The 22972-nt window shown below is 42.4% G+C and overlaps 1 protein-coding gene across 1 annotated transcript; it reads left to right on the top strand.

The window, feature by feature from the left end:
* The first annotated feature begins 19646 nt into the window (after positions 1–19646).
* LOC144505438 (protocadherin gamma-C5-like) lies at positions 19647–22233 on the top strand. The gene has a single exon (XM_078231543.1). It carries the CDS (start codon positions 19653–19655, stop codon positions 22041–22043), a length of 2391 nt encoding a protein of 796 aa, XP_078087669.1. The 5' UTR covers positions 19647–19652; the 3' UTR covers positions 22044–22233.
* Positions 22234–22972: the final 739 nt, after the last annotated feature.

The raw sequence follows: 22972 nt of genomic DNA, 5'->3' as shown, positions 1-22972 counted from the left end.
CCACAGCGACGCGTCTGGAACTGGTATCCTTTAGCTGAGAACGGAATCTGGCAGACCATTTGTTCCATCAGCTACATATTTGGGTATGTTGTAAGGTCCGTTCCACAATTGACTTTGGGGCAGTGCTACCAAAGTGCATGTGGAAAATTTCCCTTCACCGTTTGCTATTTTGAATGTCAACGCAAGCGATTAGAATGCCTCTATTCCTTGTTAACAATTGAAATATTAACGGGTGAGCTTTAGAAGTTCATTACGGGCCCAATGGATTCTTATGGTGACTTCAACATTAATGCTGACCTGAAGCTGTTTAACAATGACAAGAAATCGGCGGAGATCTACTAACACATATCCTGTATTAGTGTGTTTGGGATCCAGCAAAGTTGAATATAATACCTAGATGAGAACTAAAGATCGAAAAAAAAGACTACCTAGAAGCATAGAAACATAAAACATAGGAGCAGCATGGGGCCATTCGGCGTTTCGAGTCTGCTCCTCCATTAAGAATGATCCGCCATTTAGTAGGATCATGGCTAATTATCCAACTCAGTAACCCATCACAACTTTCCACCCTATCCTTTGATGCATGTAGCCCCGAGAGCCATGTCTAACTCATTCTTGAAAACGTACAAAGTTTTACCCTCAACTGCTTTCTGTGGGAGTGAATTCCACAGGCTCAGCAGACTACTTGGCTGAATACATTAACCAAAAGAGAAATATTCCAGTGAAGCTCAACGCAAACTGGAGGAAGAGCATCTCATCTTCCGGCTAGGCACTTTACAGCCTTCCGGTCTCAACATCGATTTCAACAACTTCATTTGTTCTACCCCACCTCGACCCCTTTGTTTTCATTCTATTTTATTTAATTTTTTACTGTTCTCTACCTTTTATTTCTTTATTGTCTTTCTTCATTTTTCTTCCCCCCTACTCTTTCCCCCTATTTTATCCCCCTTCCCATACCTTTTTTCCCCCTTTGCTTCTCCTTTTCTAAATCTTACCACTGTCCCATCCATTTTCCTTCACCCCCCCCCCCCCCCCACCCCCCAACATCTTTATTTTAGCCTCTCTGCCGTTTGGCCATTCACACCATTTATTCTTTCTGTGGACAGCTATTCGCAGTCTTTTCCCTTGGTTTCTGTGGCTATGACTCATCTTTCATTCCCTCACCCTGCAGTATAAATATCTCCCACTTTCTATGCCTTTTAGCTTTCACAAAGGGTCGTTTGGACTCGAAACGTCAGCTCTTTTCTCTCCTAACAGATGCTGCCAGACCTGCTGAGATTTTCCAGCATTTTCTGTTTTGGTTTCAGATTCCAGCATCCGCAGTAATTTGCTTTTATATGGGTGAATTCATTTCTCCTCATCTCAGTCTTAAATAGCTTGCCCTGTATCCTTACACTTTGGGCCCTCGTTCTGGACTCCACCACTATCAGAACATCCTTCCGACTTCGACCCTGTCTAGTCCTGTTTTATTTTTATAGGGTTTTGTGTGATCCCCCTTCATTCTTCTAAGCTGAAGCGAATATTATCCTAAGTGACTCAATCTGTCTTCATATGTTAGTCCCGCCATCCCAGGAATCAGTCTAGTAAACCTTCGCTGCACTCCTGCCATAGCAAGAACATCTTTCCCCAGATAACGAGATCAAAACTGCACACAACAGTCCTCATGTGGTCTCAGCAGGGCCTGTATAATTAATACAAACATCCCTGTTCTTGTCCTCGAATATATTACATGGTAATGATTTGGAAGAAGGAACTAAATGTATTATCTCCAAATTTGTAGATGACAGAAAATTGGGTGGGGAATTGTGCTGTGAGTAGGATGCAAAGATGCTTCAGCGTGATTTGGACAGGCTGAGTGAGTGGGCACTTGCATGGCAGATGCATTATCATGTAGATGAATATGAGGCTATCCACTTCGGTAGCAAAAATAGGAAGATGGATTCTTATTTGAATGGGTATAAATTGAGAGAGGTGGATACTCAGCGAGACCTTGCTGTCCTCCTACACCAGTCGTTGAAAGTAAGTGCGTAGGTACAGCAGGCAATAAAAAAGGCAAATGGTATGTTGGCCTTCATAGCAAGAGGATTTGTGCATGAGAATCGCGATGTTTTACTACAATTGTATAAAGCATTGGTGAGGCAACAACTGGAGTATTTTGTGCAGTTGTGGTGTCTTTATCGGAGGAAGGATATCCTTGCAATAAAGGGAGTAGAGCGAACGTTTACCAGACTGATTCCTGGGATGGCAGGTCTGTCATATGAGGAGAGAATAAGTCGTTTAGGATTGTGTTCATCAGAGTTCAGAAGAGTGACAGAGTCTCATAAAGAGTGGTGAATCTGTGGAATTCACCCGCACAGGAATTAGTTGAGGCCAAAACACTGTGAGTTCAAGAAGAAATTAGATATAGGCCTTGGGGCTGACGGGATCAAGGGATATGGGGGGGGGGGAGGGGGGGAGGGGGGGGGGCAGGCGGGATATCGATTTTGATGATCAACTTTGATCAAAATGGATGGTGGAGCAGGTTTGAAGGGCCGAATCTCTTCAAGATTCAAAGCAACATAGAAATTAAAAGCATGAGTAGGCCATTCGGCCCTTCAAACCTGCTCCGCCATCCATTTTGATCAGAAGGTAAACACACTATGTGCCGTCTTTCCCACTTACTTCGCCTGCGTGCCAACTTTCGGGAACTAGTATACAAGGGGTCTCGGGTCTCGTTGCACATTCCCCTCTCTCGATTTATTGGCATTCAGATAATAATCAGCCTTCCTGGTTTTGCTTCCAAAGTGGATAACCTCATATTTATCCATATTTTGCTATATCTGTCGTGCAATCGTCCATTCACTCAACTTGTCCAAATCACACTGAAGGATCGCGGCATACTCCCCACGGCTCACACACCCATCCAGCCTTGTGTCATCTGCAAATGTTGAGATATTACATTTAGTTCCCTCATCTCAATCATTAATATATATTCTTAACAGCTGGGATCCTAGCACTGATGCCTGTAGTATCACGCTGGTCATTTCCTGCCATTTGGAAAGGACTAGTTTAAACCTACACATTGTTTCGTGTTGCCAGCAAGGGTTTTCTCCATCTTAATACACTACCTCAATCCTATGAACTTGTGTTACACATTAATCGCTCATGTGTTTCTTTCAACATCCAAAGAAACCACATCCACAGCATCCCCCTCCCCCCACCCCCCAACCCTCTCGTCAACTCTGTTAGTTGCATTGTCAAATAATTGCAGTAGGTTTGTTAAGCATGATTTCTCTTTCATCCATCCATGCTGAGGCAGTATGATCCTGCCACAGTTTTCTATGTGTTCTGCTATAAAATATTCTGGAATGGAGTCCATTTCCCACTATCAACTGGCTTATAATTCCGTTTGTTCTCTACTTCCATTTTTAAATAGTAGGGTTACATTAGCTGCACTCCAATCTGTGAGAACCTTTCCAGAGTCCATAGAATATTGTAAGGTGACCACCAATTTATCCATTATGTCGAGCGTCACTTCCTTAAGTACTCTGTGACGTAGATTATCAGGTCCTGTAGAGTTATTGGCTTTCAATCCCATCAATTTCCTCAATACCATCTACCAACAAATTTGCTTTCACCAATGTATTTCTCTTTGCAAACCTGTAGACTATTTTACAGTCAGTTTCTTTGTTCCCCGCCAACTAACTCTAGTGCTGTATTTTCAGCTTATTAGTTCAATCCCTTTGTACTCTTTTGCGGAATTATAAACTGCTCCCAATCCGCAGGTCTGTTGTTTTATTCAGGCCAATATGCGTGCCTCATCCTTTGCTCTATTACTATCTCGAATTTCCCTTGTAAGCCATGTTTTGGCCACCTTTCCCGTTTTAATTTGTAACAGATTCGAATGAACATTTTTTACAGTTCATCCACGCGTGCTTTTTACGTTTGTCATTGCCTAGCAATATCATCTCTTTAGGTAACGTTTCGCAATCCATCATAGCCAACAAGTGTCTCATACCATCGTAGCTTCCTTTATTTAGATTTAGGACACTAATCTCAGAATCAACTATGTCGGTCTCCATCCTGACGAAAAATCCTATCATATTATGATCGCTCATCTCCAGGGACCTTGCACAACTGGATTGCCAAATATTCCTTTGTCATTACACAATGCTCACTCTCGCATAACCTGTTCTCTAGTTGTTTCCTCAATGTATTGTTTCAGAAAGCTACTCCGTATACTCTCGAGGAAATCCTCCTCTAAGACATTGTTAGTAATTTGATTTGCCCAATCTTTAAACAGATTAAAGTTAGCCATAAGTACATAATTGTAACTTTACTGCATGCTTCTCTAATTTCCTGCTTAATGCCATTCATAACATCGCCACGACAATTTGGCTGCTCATTTACAACCGTCAACTAACGTAGTTTACTCAACTCCACCGTACAGATTCCACGCCGTCAGAGATAATAACTTTTCTTACAAATGCGGCAATTTCCTTTTCAACCAGCAACACAACTCCTTCACCTTTTCCTTTTTGTCTGTCCTCCCTAAATAATGAAGACGTCTAGATCTTCAGTTCTCATTGTATATCAGCCTGCACCCATATCCCTGTTAGCACAACTATATCATACCCACTTACATCTCTTTGTGTGAATAATTCACCCAAGTCCCTTAATGCTTGTCTTTTTAACATTCCTTGTCACATTCCCATAATTTTTCACCACGGCCCTGGTTGATTCTGGCCTTTAATTCCTCAGCCGATCATATTTCTCATTAACCGTTCTGTCTTTTATTCTTTTCCATGTTTTCTCCGCCTCTGACCCGTTGCATACATTTTCAACCCCCTGGCACATCAGTTTAAACCTTTCCCAATCCAGTCCAGCAAATATCTCCCAAGGACATCAGTCCCATTCCTGTTCTGGTGTAACTCATCTAAATTGTCCCACAAGACCAGTCCCAGGAATCTGAAATGCTGTCACCCACCCATCCCTTCGACCACAAATTCCTCTGATATATACTGATATTTCGGCTCTGACTAGCACCTGGCACTGGTGTTAATCCTGCGATCACTACCTTTGAGGTCTAAATTTTCAACTTTTTTCCTAACTCCTTATATTCTACTTTTTGGACGTCATCCCTGTTGTTTTTCTTATGTTGTTTGTACCAATGTGTTCCATGACCATTGGCTGTTCACCCTTCCCCTCAGGAATGTTCTGTAGCAACTGTGACATATCATTGACCCTAGCAACAGGGAGGCAACATACCATCCACGAGTATTGTTTGTGGCCACAGACATGCTTATCTATTCCCCTTACAAATGAAACCCCTACAACGATTGTATTCTCACATTATTCAGTCCAACCCTGTGCAGCAGAGTCGAACGTGATGCAATGAATTTGGCTGCTGAATCTTTCCCCTGAGAGGGCATTCCCCTCAAAGGTATCCAAAGGGCTCTATCTGTTTTGCAGGGGAATGGCCACAGGAGTTTACTGCATTGCCTGCCTAGCCCTCTTGCTCTGCCTTGTGGTCATCCATTCACTTCTTGCCTGTGGAGCCTCCACTTGCATTGTGATAACCTGTCCATATGTGCTATCCACAATATTCTCTGCCTCGCAAATATTCCACAATGTCACCAGACCCCGCTCCAGCTCCAAAATCCCGGCTTCCAGCAGCTGTAGCTGGAGACCCATTCTGGCTATGGGCACTGGAAATGTTCCCGGCTTCCCACATGAAGCAAGAAGACCAGGCAACGACATTGCGTTCTCCTGCCATGATTCATCCCTTTTTTAAACCTTTCGGAGAATATTTAAGATTAATTAATCTCGGGCCCTTCTCCACCGTCCTCGTTCCGAGAAACTATAAAATGCAAAACAAGGAACTTAAAAATGATAATCAATAAACTAGTAAGTTCTAACGCTATCATACTCACCCAGTCAGCTGCTTCCACTTGCCCTAGTTCACGTTTGAATCCTGACGTTACCTTGGATTTCCAAAGTTCAAGCTCGAACCCCGCTCTCAGAATCGCTCTGTCTCGTGCTCTTTTGTTCCTGGCTCCCGCTTTTTAACTTCATTATACTTCTTTTTGTAAACTTAATTGCCTTATTTCACTTCGACTTGATTTAACTTCCCTCTTGCGAATCTTCCTTCCTGAAATTCAAGGAGCTACTTAGCTGTAAATGAGACGGCTTTTCGTTTAAGCTGTTTAAACACGATCCGTCACATCAGCTTCTTACTATCTGAACAATTTACCATTTTCCTGTAAGATCACTCCTGATTTTATTTTTTCAAGACCTACTCGCTGTTCCCGTACAGGGCATCCCCCGCACGGCCGGCAGCCTCCGCTCTGAGAAGATAAGTCAGACGATTTCTATAATTATGCGAATATTCTGCAATCATAGTTACAGAGAATTGCATAGTTTGCAAAGAAAGTAAAACACAGAAATAGGGCTTTCGGTGTAATAGGTCCATGGAGGTGTTTATGCCTCATTCCAGTCGCCTCCCTCATTTAGTCATCAAACTCAATCAGCATACTTTTTTACAAGTGCCGGGAAGTCGTTTGGTTTAGCATTGACGTTAAGTTGAAGATAAGTCGGGGTCGAAGGTAAAATATCAGCAAAGACAATGATACTTACAGCCTCCGAAGTATTTTTTGAAAAGCCAACAAAACTCAAGATATATTTTTGTCAAAATAAAGCTGAAGGTTTGAACTTTTGCTCTCCAGCCCGTGATTTTCCGCTCAGTTAAATGAGTTGGAACAAATGGTGCTAGCCGCAGATTATGTCGATCGAATCAATTCAGCAGCCAGAACGCACAATTCATAACGTGTACAATATCTATACGCTTAATGGACAGTTGGTGAGACAGTTACCCGGTTATGACGTCCATGCGCTACTCAACGCATATTGAGTAGCGTTGTGTCTCAACTTGAGTGGTCAATAGATGAAAATTGTTTCGAGGGTACTGAACATTTGCTGATTAGTATGAGAGAAAATACAATTCGCACAAGCAGAGGGTGATTTTAATCAAACCAGCCAAAAATATAGCCTGACATTAGGGCGAATAGTTTTAAGATTCTTATCAGAAATTATTTTGAGCAAGTGACAGTAACATGATTGTGAAGCGAGGTTGATTTACCCGGATGGCGAGTGAAGTTTGGCATTTTATTGGGAATCCCACTTTCAGTTCCAAGGCCCACCTGTGCAACAATAATGCCGATTTGGCTGTTCTGAAAAAAAAAAACAGCTAATTATCTTCAAATGTATTTCATATTATCTTACAGTCTTTGCCGGTTTAATGTAGATGACATTTTTTATTTTTACCTCAAGCCACAGTTTTGCACCCTGGATTTCCTTTATTCGTAATCTTAATTTGTAACTCATTCCCGTTATGTTTCTGCACTCTGCGCTCTCTTTATCGCGAGCACATGATTCTCATGGATTGGGATCAGGCATAAACTGATCCAGAATCTCCAATTTGTCGTCAGTCGCAATAGTTCAGAAATGCTGAACACATTCAGAATATACCTCTGCAACAATCAAATGGAATGTCCGACTCACCTAACAAAATTTGATTAATATTAATATTAGAAACAAAATAGACAGCAGGAAAATGTGGCACCTATGTGCCATTCAGTCATTCGGTAACATCAGAACCATATTTCATTTAGGTTACAATGAATTCTGAACACTACATTAGAAATCCGGGTATCACCAAAGGTTGACTGTTCTGATTGTTGACTTTAATAGATGTTTTAGTTCAATTAAGTAGAATATATCTTTCAAATATTCATGATTCCACACCCGGATTCATATTGCCTTTTACATTTTTTGAACTGCCGTCGCCTCTTATTCCAAATATTTAATAATTCCTAGTATTTCAGTTATCCGTTTCTTCTCCCATCAATAATCGTAAAAAGGCTAACAGGAGCGATGATTCAGGTTTACATGGAATATCCGAAATTGGCTCACATACTTCTCAAATCAAGTAGATGCTTGTGAGCAAAATCATCTTTTTTCATCGGCCTGAAGATAACTGTTTTCCAAATCATCTTAAAGTGCTGTGACCAAAAATAATCATGATTAGTTTGAAATGACGACTCAAATTCTGCACCTGGATAGGGGAGACTGATAGCATTTAAAAGTCCTTTATCAAAGCAGACGAAAAACTCAAATAATTCAGAGAATATGGTCGCTGATACATTGATGGGTATGGAACGTTTTCCTTTGCAAAAGACGATCATCTGATGGTATGGGGAAAATATATATGATGCTGCCGTGACAAATATTGAAATTGTCTTGTCACACATTATATGCTGAGGGAACGAATGGAAAGCTTCTACCTAATAATTCCATTGCAGCTGAAATGAGCACTCAAGGCATACCTAGAAAGGCTGCTAATCGGAAATTGATGTCGTTGTGCGCGTATTTTGATTGTGCACTGTGAAAAGGATATTCATGATTGAAGGCCTCCACATCAGCAACAGTGCAGCTTTAAGAAACAAAAACTGGTGTAATCGTAGGCAGGGACTCGCAGTGTCGCTGTAGACCAATGAAGAACTCAAATCCAACCAGAGATCTATTGCTCCTCCTCCCGCACAGAAGGAACAGAAAGGCAATCTTTGCCTACGTTCATTTGTGGAAAGGTCTCTCTCAGTTCGCTCAGCATTTTGATCTTAAGGTATTTTGTAGATTATGCGACTGAGAGGCGCTTGGCCTTAATAGACTGTCGGTTTATTTTTGCACGTCTCCAAACAGAACAGGCAATGACAGAGCCACGGTTAACCAACGTCTTAAAATTCATAGAGTTGGAAATAATTTTCCTTCTTTTTGTATCGGATCTGGTTTTCGGGAAAATTCATTACTCTATTCACGAAGAAATGGAGTCTGGCGCTTTTGTTGGGAATGTCACCAAAGATTTGGGATTGAACATTCGGAGGCTGTCAGCCCGAAAATTCCGACTGGCCTCTGCTGATAAAAGGCAGTGTTTGGAGTGTTTGAATTCAGAAACCGGCATTTTATTTGCAGAGGAAAGGGTAGATAGAGAGCAGCTGTGTGGGCAAAAACTAGCTTGTGCCCTTTCTTTCGAGATTGAAGTGGAAGAGCCTTTGGAGGTGTACCGCACTCAGGTGGAGATTCTTGATATAAATGATAATTCGCCCAGTTTCCCGGAGAGTGCCGTTCTCTTACAAATGGCCGAAAATACTGCCAAGCTCCAGTTTTCCGCTAGAGAGCGCGCTTGATCTAGACGTGGGGACAAAAACAGTCACCGGTTACAACATCAGCCCTAATGAGAACTTCGGTCTAAAAGTGGAGATTGCAGAAGACGTAGTAAAATTTTCGAGTTGTTATTGGAGAAACCATTGGATCGCGAACGGCAGCCATCGTTTCAGCTGATGCTGACGGCCACTGACGGAGGGAGTCCTCCCAGATCCGGGAGCGCTCGGATTCTCATCACTGTGCTGGACAGCAACGACAATGCGCCTGCGTTCGATAGCAAGGTCTAGAAGGTCAACCTTGTGGAGAATTCACCCGGAGGAACCTTGGTGGTTTCAGTCCATGCCACTGAACCAGATGAAGGTCCGAACGCGGAGGTAACGTATTCTTTCAGTAACCGCGTTTCACAGAAAATGCAAGAACTATTCAGCTTGGATCCGCGAACAGGAGATATTAGGGTTCAAGGCAGAATTCATTATGAAGAAGCAAGCAGTTATTCACTTGATGTTCAAGCTATCGACAATAGTTCACCGACAATTGCTGGACATTCTAAAGTTGTGATTAATGTTGTTGACGTGAATGATAACGCCCCTGTGATATTATTAATGTCCTTGTCTCACGTGGTCCCTGAAGCTGCTGCTCCCGGGACTGTGAGAGCGTTGATCAATGTAATCGATCGTGATTTCGGAAAAAGCGGACATGTGAACTGTGATCTCTCTAAGATTGTTCCATGTAAACTTCAAGCATCTTCGCGTGGTCGTTATAAATTAGTAACCAATGACATGTTGGATCGTGAAACCATCTCTTTATACAACATTGCAATTTTAGCCAGGGACTCCGGGTCCCCTCCGCTGTCAACAAATAAAACCATCTAAATATCCGTCTCTGATATAAATGATAACGCCCCAAGATTTCCTCGCCCCAGGGACACAGTGTATGTGATGGAGAATAACGCTCCTGGTGCTTCCCCCTTCGATCCTGATCTAGATCAGAATTCCTACATCACTTACTCTTTCACAGAAACTCGCATCCCAAGATCTGCCATTGTCAAATTTCCTCAATCTTAATTCGATGAACGGCACCATTTACGCACTGCGTTCTTTTGACTACGAGCAAGTCAAAAACTTCCAGATTCAAGTGCAAGCACGAGACGCTGGCGATTCCCCCTCTGAGCAGCAGCGCAACATTGAATGTGATCATCCTGGATCAAAATGACAACGCTCCAGTCGTTGTTTCACCTTCAGGTCTGAGCGGATCAGCGGCAGTGGAGATTGTGCCTCAGACAGCGGCTCAGGGCTACTTCGGCACCAAAATAATCGCAACTGATGCTGATTCTGGTCAGAACGCACGACTCCACTATCAGGTGCTGAAAGCCACTGATCCCGGTTTGTTCAGCGTGGGGCTAAACTCTGGAGAAATCAGAACAGCGCGAGGCATTTTGGAGAAGGATGCCATCAGTCAAACTCTGGTCATCTTGGTGAAGGATAATAGACAGCCGAATCTCTCCAGCACGGTTACAATCAACTTTTCAATCTTGGGGAATGTTACTGACATTTACCTGGAAAGTCACAACTTAGTGACAAATCCAGAATATGACTCTGATATAAATCTTTATGTAATTGTGATTTTAGGGTCAACATCGTTCATATTTCTTGTAACCATCATTTTGTTGATTGGCATCAAGTGTAAACAGGACAGAAATACTATTGAAGATTACAACTCGCCAAGTTGTTGCTATAGACTGGACGATTCTCATCGTGATTTTCATCCGAGGCCTACACTGAAAGAGTCTTTAAATTACCCTGCGGCTGTCGACATTCTTCGCTTGCCTGCAGCGCATCATTATGCAGTTTGCCTATCTCCGGAATCAGCCAAAAGCGATTTTCTGTTTTTGAAGCCCGACACACCGGCCATGTCTCAGGAACAATTTTAAATTCTAAAGATTTTTAAAACATTTAGGCAGAGCGGAATTACTGGCAGCGTTTGTTACATCCGTCCCCGCCGCGTGTATTGCTGATACGCTTTTGCTTTGAGGATCACGATCGTGGAATGAAAGATTGGTTCTTGTTTTGCAACTGTCAGTGTTGCTAATCAAAAGATATGGTGCAAAATAAAAGGCTCCATGATATCACAGCGACGCGTCTGTAACTGGCATCCTTTAGCTGAGAAGGGGATCTGGCAGACCAGTTGTCCCATCAGCTACACAATTGGGTTTGCTGTCAGGTGCGCCCCACAATTGATCTTGGGGCATTGTTACCTAAATGAATGTGGAGAACTTCGCTTCACTATTTGCTATTTTAAATGCCAACACAAGCGATTAGAGGGCCCCTATTCCTTTATAAACATTGGAAAAGGCAATGGGTGCGATTTAAGTTCAATAACCAGCCCAATGGATTCTTATAGTTACTTCAACATTGATGCTGACCTGAAGCTGTTTAACAAGACAAGAATGGGCGGAGAACTACAAACAAATATCCCGTTTTAGTGTGATAAAGTCTAAAATATTTTGGGATCCAGCAAATGTAAATATAAGAACTTAGATAAGACCTGAGAATCGAAAAATGACTACTTACAAGCATCGAAATATAAAACATAGGAGCAGGGTGAGGCCTTTCTGCGCTTCGAGCCTGCTCCGCCATTAAGTATGATCATGGCTGATTAGACAACTCAGCAGCCTATTCCCGCGTTCCCCCACATCCTTTTATCCACATAGCTCCGAGAGCTATGTCTAATTCATTCTTGAAAACGTACGATGCTGAGCTTCAACTGCTTTCTGTGGGAGCGAATCCCACAGGCTCACCGGACTACCTGCTTGGCAGATGCAGTATAATGTGGATTAATGTGAGTTTATCCACTTCGGTAGCAAAAATAAGAAGATGGATTATTATTGGAATGGGTGTAAATTGAGAGAATTGGATATTCAGTGAGACCTTGATGTCCTCCTGCACCAGTCGCTGAAAGTAAGCGCGCAGATACATCAGGGAATAAAGAATGCAAATGATATGTTGGCCTTCATAGCAAGAAGATTTGAGTATATGAATAGGCATGTTTTACTACAACTGGACAGGGGATTGGTGAAGCCACATTTGGAGTATTTTGTACAGCTGTCGTGTACATATCTGAGGAACGATAGCCTTGCTATCGTGGGAGCACAGCGAAGGTTTACCAGGCTGATTCCTGGGATGGCAGTTCTGTCATATCAGGAGAAACTAAGTCGGTTACGACTTTATTCATTCGAGTTTAGAAGAGTGAGAGGGGTTTCATAGAAACTTATAAAATTCGAACAGGATCAGGCAGAGTAGATTCAGAAAGAATGTTCCCGATGGTGGGGGGTCCAGGACTAGAGGTCATAGGTTGAGGATAAGGGGTAAACTTTATGGGACTGAGGTGAGGAGAAATGTCTTCACCGAGAGAGTGGGGAATTTGTGGAATTTACTCCCACGGAAAGTAGTTGAGCCCAAAACAATATGTGAGATCACGAAGAAGTTAGATGTCGGTCTTGGGGCAAAAAGGATCAAGGGATATGGGGGGAAGGCGGGATCGGGATATTGATTTCGATGATTAACGGTGATCAAAATTAATGGCGGATCATGCTTGAAGGGCCGAATGGCCTACTCATTCTTCTATTTTCTATGTTGTTTTGAATCTTCTCGCTAAGAAGATCAATATAACATGTGCTTCACCATTTAGTTTCCCTGCGAGCTTACTTCCAGGAACTTGCGTACAAGGGCGCCCAGGTCTTGTTGCATATTCCCCTTTCTCCATTTAGAACTATTCAGATAATAATCAGCCTTCCTAGCTGGGATCCCAGCAGTGAACTCTGTGGTATCACACCGGTCATTGTCCGCCATTTGTAATCGACGCATTGTTTCGTGTTGCCAACCAGCGTTTTATCCATCTCAATACATTATCTCAATCCCATGCACTTGTTTTACACACAAATCTCTTATGTGCGTCTTTGAACACCCAAATGAACAACATCCATTGGTTCCTCTCGTCAACTTGCTAGCTGCATTCTCAAATAATTCCAGGAGATTTGTTAGGCACGATTTATCTTTCATCCATCCATGCTGAGGCTGTCAGGTCCTGCCACAGTTTTCCATGTGATGTGCTATTAAAGTTTCTGGAATTGACTGGAGCATATTTCACACTATCGATGTAATGCTGACTGGTCTATAATTCCCTATTTTTCCTCTCTTTTTCAATGGTGGAGTTACATTAGCTACACTCCAATCTGTAGCAACTTTTCCAGAGACTATAGAATCTTGGAAGATGATCACCAATCCATCGAATATTTCTGACGTCACGTCCTTAAGTGCTCTGGGATGTAGATTATCAGTCTCCGTGTTTTTATTGGCCTTCAATCCCATCAATTTCCTCAACACCATTTCCCAGCAAATTTGTTTTCACCAATATATTTCTCTTCCCAAACCTATAGAAGAATTTACAGTCAGTTTCTTTCTTTCCCACCAACTTGCCCTCGTGCTCTATTTTCAGGTTCTTAATCATACCCTTTGCACTCTTTTGCTGAATTATAAGCTGCTCCAATCCTCAAGTCTGTTGTTTTTTTGTGGCCAATATGTATGAATCATCCTTTGCTCTATTAATTTCCCCCTGTAAACCATGTTTTGGTCAGCTTTCCCGTTTTATTTTGCAACAGACAGGAATGAACAATTTTTACAGTTCACCCTTGCGTGCTTTTATGATGGCCATTGCCTATCTACCATTATCCCGTTAAGTAACGTTTCGCAATCCATCATAGTCAACAAATATCTTATGCCATCGTAGTTTTCTTTATTTAGATTCAGAATGCTAGTATCAGAATCAACTACAGCTGTCTCCATCTTGATGCAAAACCGTTTAATATCATGGTCGCGCATCTCCAGGGGCCTTGCGCAACTGGATTGCCAAATATCCCTTTCTCATTACACAATGCCCACTCTAGGACATCTGTTCTCCAGTTGCTTCTTCAATGCGTTGGTTCAGAAAACCATCCCGTATAATCTCCTGGAGACTCTCCCGTCAGACATTGTCACTAATTTGGTTTGCCTAATTTTATGCAGATTAAAGTCACCTGTAATTATGGGTGTTGTTTTAATGCCATTCACAACATCGCCACGACAGTTTGGTTGTCTATTTACAACCATCCACTAACGTATTATACCCCTTAGTGTTTATCATCTCCACTGATACGAGATTCCACAACATCAGAGCTAATACGTTTCCTCACAATTGTGTTAACTTCCTCTTCAACCAGCAACTCAACTCCATCAACTTTTCCTTTTTATCTGTCCTCCCTAAATACTGATTGCGTCTGGATGTTCAGTTCTCATTGCATGTCACTGTACCCATTTCTCTGTGATCACAACTACATCATACCTATTTGCATCTATTTGCGTGATTAATTCATGCACTTTATTGTGAATTCTCCATGCATTAAGTCTCGCAGCCTTAAGGCTTGTCTTTTTAACAATCCTTGTTACATTCCTATTATTTTTCACTATCGCCCTGGTTGAATCTGGTCTCGATTTCTCAGACGATCACGTTTCTTATTCATCTTTCTGTCTTTTGTTCTTGTTCATGTTTTCCCCTTCTCTGACCCATTGCATACAATTTCAACCCCCTGCCATTTTAGCTTAAACCCTCCCCAACCATTTTAACAAATATTTCCCTAGGACATCAGTCCCAGTCCTGTCCTGGTGTTTCCCATCTAAATTGTTCCCCAGGAACTGTCTCAAACTCACACGAATCTGACACCCTACCCCTCAACTTTGCCTTCAACCACGTATTCATCTGATATATGTTACTCTTTCTGCTCTGACTAGCACCTGGCACTGGTGTTCATCCTGTGATCGCTACCTTTGATGTCCTACATTTCAACTTTTTTCTTAACTCCTCATATTTTACATTTAGGACCTCATCGCTTTTTTGTTTTCACGTATGTTGTTTGCACCAAAATGTACCAGGGCTACCGGCTGTTGACCCTTCCCCTCGAGAAAGTTATGTAGCTGCACTGAGGTCACTGAAGATGCCACTCCCGGGACTGTGGCAGCTCTGATCAATGTAATCAATCGCGATTCTGAAAAAAACGGACAGGTGACCTGGGAGGTCCCAAAAACGTTTCCTTTAAATTGCAAACATCTCCGAGTGGTCATTATAAATTAATAACCACTGACATATTGGATCGTGAAACTATCCCTTGATACAACATTGCAATTTTCGCCAGGCACTCGTGGTCTCCTCCAATATCGACAAATAAAACCATCCAAATGGCCGTTTCTGATATAAACTATAACGCTCCAAGATTTGCTCGGCCCATGGACACAGTGTGTGCGATGGAGAACACACTTCTAAAGCTGCTTCTATTTTCGCAGTGACTGACTACATCACTTACTCTTTTACAATTTAGATGTCCAAGATTTGCCATTGTCAAATTACCTCAAACTTAATTCGATAAACGGGACCATTTACGCGCTTTTGATTATGAGCAAGTCTAAAACTTCCAGATTGAAGTGCAAGCCCGAGACGCTGGCGTTTCCCTCTGAGCAGCAGCGCTACATTGAATGTGATCATCCCGGATCAAATTGACAACGCTCCAGTCATTGTTTCACCTTCAGCACTGAGCGAATCAGCAGCAGTGGAGATTGTGTCAGTCAGCAGCTCAGGGCTATTTGGTCACCAATATAATCGCAACTGTTGCTGATTCCCGTCAGAACGCATGGCTCCACTATCAGCTGCTGAAAGCCACTGATCCCAGTTTGCTCAGCGTGGGGCTGAACACGGGAGAAATCAGAACAGAGCGAGGAATTGTGGAGCACGATGCCATCAGTGAAACTCTGGTCGTCTTGGTGAAGGATAATGTACAGCCGAGACTCTCCATCATGGTTACAATCTTAGGCAATGTTAATGAAAGATCCTTTGACAGTAGTAACCTGGTCACGAATCCTTCACATCTTTCCTATTTAAATCTTGATTTGATTATTGCTTTGGGCTCAATTTCTTTTACATTACTTGGAATCATTATTTTCCTGTTTGGCCAGGATAGGCGGGTCACTGAAAAGTACAACTCTGCAAAATGCTGCTGCAAACCAGAAGTTTCGAATGGTGCCTTTATTCGGAGATCGTTGCCAACAGCTTCTTCAAGTTATTGTGCTCAAACATTCCCCATCCCAGATACCAATGGTTACACAGTCTGTCTACCACCAGAATCATATAAGGGTAACTTTTTGTTCCTGGAAACTTGCAATCCTCCCTTACAGCAGGGGCAACGTCAATTTCATTGAAATTGGTGCAAATGAAGAATGCTACTTTTCATAAAATAGCTTCAAGAATGGAATTCAGTGCTACCTTTCTGTGTGCCTCAATTGCACAGTATAGTATTTGTGATTTACTGTTCTTGCAGATGAAGACTGAATACTGTCTGTGTCAGAATCAAACGATGTATTAACAAATGGAATATTGAACTAGAAAGGACCTTGGGGAGGAGACATTGTCACAAGAGCTCATAATATCAAGATCTTATTCGTTTCATCTTAGTTGTCAAATATTACACTTTGATATTGCTTGATTTTATACGGATGTAACTGAACATTACATTTATATCCCTGCTATTTAGCTCATGATAAACGGGAGCATCTTCTAATTTACTTTAATTGGATCCTATTTAAGGAGTTAAGAGAGAAATCAGGAAGGCAAAAAGGGGTCACGAGATTGCTTTGGAAGATAAGGCAAAGGAAAATCCAAAAAGCTTCTACAAATACATAAAGGGCAAAAGAGTATCTGGGGAGAGCGCAAGAACTCTTACGGATCAACAAGGTCATTTATGTGCGGAGCCACAAGAGATGGGTGAGATTCTAAATGAATATTTCTCATCAGTATTCACTGATAAGAAAAGCATGGATGTTAGGGAACTTGGGGAAATAAATAGTGATGCCTTGAGGAGTGTATATATAACAGAGAAGGAGGTGCTGGAAGTCTTAAAGCGCATCAAGGTAGATAAATCACCTGGACCTGGTGAAGTGTATCCTCGGACGTTGTGAGAGGCCAGGGAGGAAATTGTGGGTCCCCGAGCAGAGGTATTTGAATCACCGGCAGCCTCAGGCGAAGTGCATGAAGACTGGAGGGTGGCAAACGTAGTACCTTTGGGAAAAGCCTGGAAACCACAGGCCGGTGAGCCTCACATTTGTAGTGGGTAAGTTTTTGGAAGGTATTTTGAGAGACAAGATCCACAGCCATTTAGAGACGCAAGGACTGATTACGGACAGTCAACATGGCTTTGTGAGTGGAAAATCATGTCTCACAAATTTGATTGAGTTTTTTGAAGGGGTAACCAAGAAGGTAGAAGAGGGCAGTGCAATTGATACTGTCAACATGGACTTTAGGAAGGCCTTTGACAAGGTATCACATGGTAGGTTATAGCATCAGGTTAAATCTCAAGGGATCCAGGGTGAGGTAGCCGAATGCATACAAAATTGGCTTGATGGCAAAAGGCAGATGGTGGTTGTAGAGAGTTGTTCTTCAAACTGGAGGCCTGTGACCAGCGGTGTGCCTCAGGAATCGGTGTTTGGTCCGCTGCTCTATGTCATTTATATTAATGATTGGGATGAGACTTTGATCGGCACGGTTAGTAAGTTTGCAGATGACACCAAGGCTGGTGGCATGGTGGACAATGAAGAAGGTTATCTGGGATTTCAACGGGGTCTTGATCAATTGGGCCAGTGAGTTGATGAGTGGTAGATGGAGTTTAGTTTAGATAAATGCGAGGTGATGCATTTTGTTAGATTGAATCAGGGCAGGACTTACTCAGTTAATGGAAGGGCATTGGGGAGAGTTATAGAACAAAGAGATCTAGGAATACAGGTTCATTGCTCCTTGAAAGTGGAGTCACAAAGTGGACAGAGTGGTAAAGAAGGACTTCGGCATGCTTACTTTCATTGGTCAGAACATTGAATACAGGAGTTGGGACGTCTTGTTGAAGTGGTATAAGACATTGGTAAAGCCACACTTAGAACACTGCGTACAATTCTGGTCACCCTATTATAGAAAGGATATTATTAAACTAGAAGGAGTGCAGAAACTTTTAATAGGTTGCGACCGGGACTTGGTTGTTTGAGTTACAAGGAGAGGCTGGATAGACTGGGACTTTTCTCTCTGGAGCGTATGAGGCTGAGGGGTGATCTTGTTGAGGTCTATATAATAATGAGGGGCATAGATCAGCTAGATAGTCAATATCTTTTCCCAAAGGTGGGGGAGTGTAAAACTAGAGTGCATAGGTTTAAGGTGAGAGGGGAGAGATTCAAAAGGGTCCAGAAGGGCATTTGTTTTCGCTCAGAAGGTGGTCAGTGTCTGGAACAAGCCGCTAGATGTTGTAGTAGAGGGGGTACAATTTTGACTTTTGAAAAGCGTTTAGACAGTTGCATGGGTAAGATGGGTATAGAGGGATATGCGCCAAACGCATGCAATAGGGGCTAGCTTCGGGGTTAAAGAATGGGGCGGCATGGATAAATTCGGCCGAAGGGCCTGTTTTAATGCTGTAACCCCCTATGACTCTATGACTCTATTATTGGTTTATTGGTTCCTTGTGTCCTTGCAAGACAAATTCACAAACGTTTTCAACATTTTTCCACCTTGTTAATAGTTTATAGTTCCGAACTCGACAGCCAAATGATCTTTTTTACATGGATTTCTCTTAATTGTTCCAAGAATAGGTAGCATCAAATTCGGAAGAATATCAGTTAGATTAGCCGGAAAATTCTAACCGGATATCTGAAACAACGTTTTAGGAATGTTAATAAGTTCACAATTATATGTACATATTTGTATCATAATTGTCAAGATAAATCCCTGTTCCTGACTTGTGATGGAACATATTTTGGAATCTGCTCACTTCATTTGCTAACAATTTACGTAACTGAGGTTCACTAGCGTCAAAATATTTACAGTCACCAAGACAAGAAGGTCGCCTACACTATACGTTGAGGCGCCGAAATGCTGATGCCATCACTTTGACGTTGAACGGATTATGAGTTCCAACATTTCATCTTAATTACACTCGAAAGTGTTTGTACTGACCTTTTACGGTCAGAATAAGCTGAATACTTGATTTTATCATTTATTAAGTTTTATGGTTGTGCAATATTAAACAACTGCAAGAACAGACTGGCTTTAAGGATTGCTGATGCAGTAACTGAAAAGGACTGGTTGTGTCGCTGTGTACCAATAAGAAACTCAAATGCCGTGTTGGATCCATTGGCCCTCCCCCATAACGGACCGAGATCAGAATCCATGAGCAGAGGGAGCAGTGCCTGCCTTCAGACGGCGGAGAGAAGTTCAGAAGGATAAGATCGCGACTTTGCAAATTCGGCTTTAGGTAATTGGTGTACGTATTTTGTGGTAAAACCGGCTCTGCGGTTTAATCCCAGACAGGCCTGGTTTGGGAAATGATTCATTCCAGAACAATGGCCAATTCGCAGAGTAACGACGCTTCAGCATTCAAAACGTTTGCTATTTTTTTTCTGGTGTATATGCCTGATCTGATTGCCGGACAGATTCGGTATTCTATTCCCGAGGAATTGGAGCAGGATACTTTTATCGGGAACATCGCTAGAGATTTGGAACTGAACGTACGGCAACTGTCAGCTCGCAAATTTCGGCTGGCCTCTGATAACGGAAAGCAGTACCTGAAGGTCAATTTGGATAATGGGGTCTTATCCATTCGTGAAAGAATCAACAGAGAGTATATTTGTGGATCAGTCGCTACGTGTGTTCTTCCTTTCGAAATAGTAATAGAAAATCCTTTCGAGATGTATCGTGGTGAAGTGGAGATCCTGGATATAAACGATAATTCCCCCAGATTCGCGGATAATACCATTTCCCTACAGATGGCCGAATCAATTGCACCGGGGGTATCTTTCCCCCTGGAGAGTGCGCAAGATCCGGACACTGGAATAAACACAGTCGCAGCTTACACAATTAGTCCCAATGAGCACTTCGGCCTAAACATGCAAACAACAGAAGATGGGCTTAAAATTGCCGAGCTGTTGTTGGAGAAACCTCTGGATCGTGAGCAGCAGTCGTCCTATCAGCTGATGTTGACGGCGACTGATGGTGGGAGCCCTCAAAGATCCGGCACAGTTCAGATTCTCATTACAGTGCTGGACAGTAACGATAACCCCCCTGTATTCGACCGTGCGATTTACCGGAGCAGCTTAACAGAAAACGCACCCCGGGGTACCTTGGTGATTAAGGTCAATGCTAATGATCTGGACGATGGTCCAAATGCTGAGGTAACATACTCCTTCAGCAAACTTGCTTCGTCAGCAGTGCGCGAATTATTCAGTTTGGACCCACAGACCGGGGAGATTAGAGTTGAAAGAACACTCGATTTTGAAAAGACGAAGAGTTACTCGCTTGATATACAAGCTGTGGACAACGGTTCACCTGCAATTGCGGGACATTCGAAAGTCCTCATCAAGGTAACTGATGTAAACGACAACGCCCCGGAGATAAAGGTGACATCCGTGTCAACGACGGTTGCCGAAGATGCAGGTCCAGGAACTTTGATATCTTTGATCAATGTGATTGACGAGGATTCTGGTGAAAACGGACAGGTTCACTGTCAAATTCCAAAGAATATCCCGTTTAAGCTTCAATCCTCTTCCAGTAACCATTATAAGTTGATCACCAGTGGCATGCTGGATCGGGAAACCGTCTCCATGTATAACATACATGTTTTAGCCAGCGATTCGGCGTCTCCTCCGCTTTCAACAAATAAAACCATCCATGTTTCAGTATCTGACATAAATGATAACGCACCCCGATTTATGCAAATGTTGTACACTGTGTACGTGATGGAGAACAATTTGCCTGGTGCTTCTGTTTTTGCAGTTACTGCTCTGGATCTAGACACGGATCAAAATTCCTTTGTTTCCTATGCCATGGAGGCGGGTACGATCCAAGGTCTGCCAGCGTCTTCTATCATCAGCGTTAACTCCAATAATGGGGACATTTATGCGCTGCTCTCTTTCGACTACGAGCAACTGAAGAACTTCCAGATCCAAGTCCAAGCCCGAGACGCTGGCGTTCCCTCTCTGAGTAGCAGCGCAGCATTGAATGTGATCATCCTGGATCAAAATGACAATGCTCCAGTCATTGTTTCACCTTCAGCACAGAGCGGATCAGCAGCAGTGGAGATTGTGCCTCAGTCAGCGGGTCAGGGCTACTTGGTCACCCAGATAGTCGCAACTGATGCTGATTCTGGTCAGAACTCACGGCTCCACTATCAGGTGCTGAAAGCCACTGATCCCAGTTTGTTCAGCGTGGGACTGAACTCTGGAGAAATCAGAACTGCCCGAAGAATTTTGGAGAAGGATGCCTCCACCCAGAGCCTCGTGATCTTGGTGAAGGATAATGGACAGCCGAGTCTCTCCAGCACGGTTACAATCCTTTTTTCAATGTTGGCCAACGTCAGTGAAAGATTCTCTGAAAGTAGCAACTTGATCAGAAATCCTGAATATGCCACTGATTTAAATCTCTATTTAATTATCGCTTTGGGTTCAACCACATTAATATTTCTTGTGACTATAATTTTCCTGGTTGGCATCAAGTGTAAACAGGACAGAAATATTATTGAAGGCTACAACTCCCCATTATGTTGCTGCAGAGGGGAGGATTCAAATTATATGTATGCTGAAAGACAGGGACGAATGGACGACTTGAATTATACTGGTGTTGGCGAAATAGCTGCTGAACCTTATCATTATACGGTTTGTTTATCTCCGGAATCTTCCAAAACAGATTTTCTGTTCTTGAAGCCTTATATTTCACCATTGCCTCAAGAGAAATGTTAGGAAATGTCACTGTTATGAATAAAGAGGTATAATCAATTAGCTCTGTTTGTCACATGTACCTGCATTCTTCCATGGGAAATTGAATAGAAATGCAAACTTTTATTGTATGTAAATGTATGAATATTGAGAATACTGAGTTAAGCACGTCCATTAAATCTCAGCAATTGTCCAAACCAATAAATCAATAATTGTGTTCAATTTTCCTGTTTGGTTTTAAGCATCAGTTTCCACTTAGATCAGAAATCAGTGCTTTGATTTAAAATATTCCTTGATTAAAATTAGCAGACCTTGCGAATTAGGTGCGTCGCTTCAGCAAGGTATCAACAGATAACATATGCTGAATATTAATTTTGCATGCAACAATAATGCATGAGATTTATCCACACCTTTCGTTTGTAGATTTCTGAATAAAGTCGGAATTTTTAAGTGTTCAGTAGTGTCATGATGATATCATTGATCTAATGATCTAGGGGCTGAATTAAGGATGCAGAGACATGAGTTCAAATCCCACTTCCGCTGCTGGATAATTGGAGTTTAACTCATGAAATTAATGTGGAAACTACCAGATTGAAAAAAAAGAACCTCTCTGATTCACTAATATCCATAGGGAAATAATGGCGTCTGATCTACATGTGAATCCAGATCTAAGGAAATGTGGTTGAATTCCTGGAAATTGACAAGCCATTCGGTTGATTCACACTACTTCAGAAAAGACTAAAACATTTTGACAAAGCACCCACATCTGATGCAAGTACAGGAGGGGGGGGGGGGGGGGCGGGTGGGGGGGGAGGGGGGGAGGGGGGGGAGGGGGGGAAGGACAAAAAGCAACTAGCCCAGGTGCTTCTGCCAAGTTGCTAATATCTGGGAACTTGGTAGATCAGTCTCACAGAATAGGCAACAATCTGATATCTTTTCGTGCTCACATGATC

The sequence above is a fragment of the Mustelus asterias genome, chromosome 16 (genome assembly GCF_964213995.1).
Source record: "Mustelus asterias chromosome 16, sMusAst1.hap1.1, whole genome shotgun sequence".
In the NCBI taxonomy this organism is placed as follows: Eukaryota; Metazoa; Chordata; class Chondrichthyes; order Carcharhiniformes; family Triakidae; genus Mustelus; species Mustelus asterias.
Note: the sequence above shows the minus strand (reverse complement) of the source record. Positions and strands in the feature narration are given on the sequence as shown.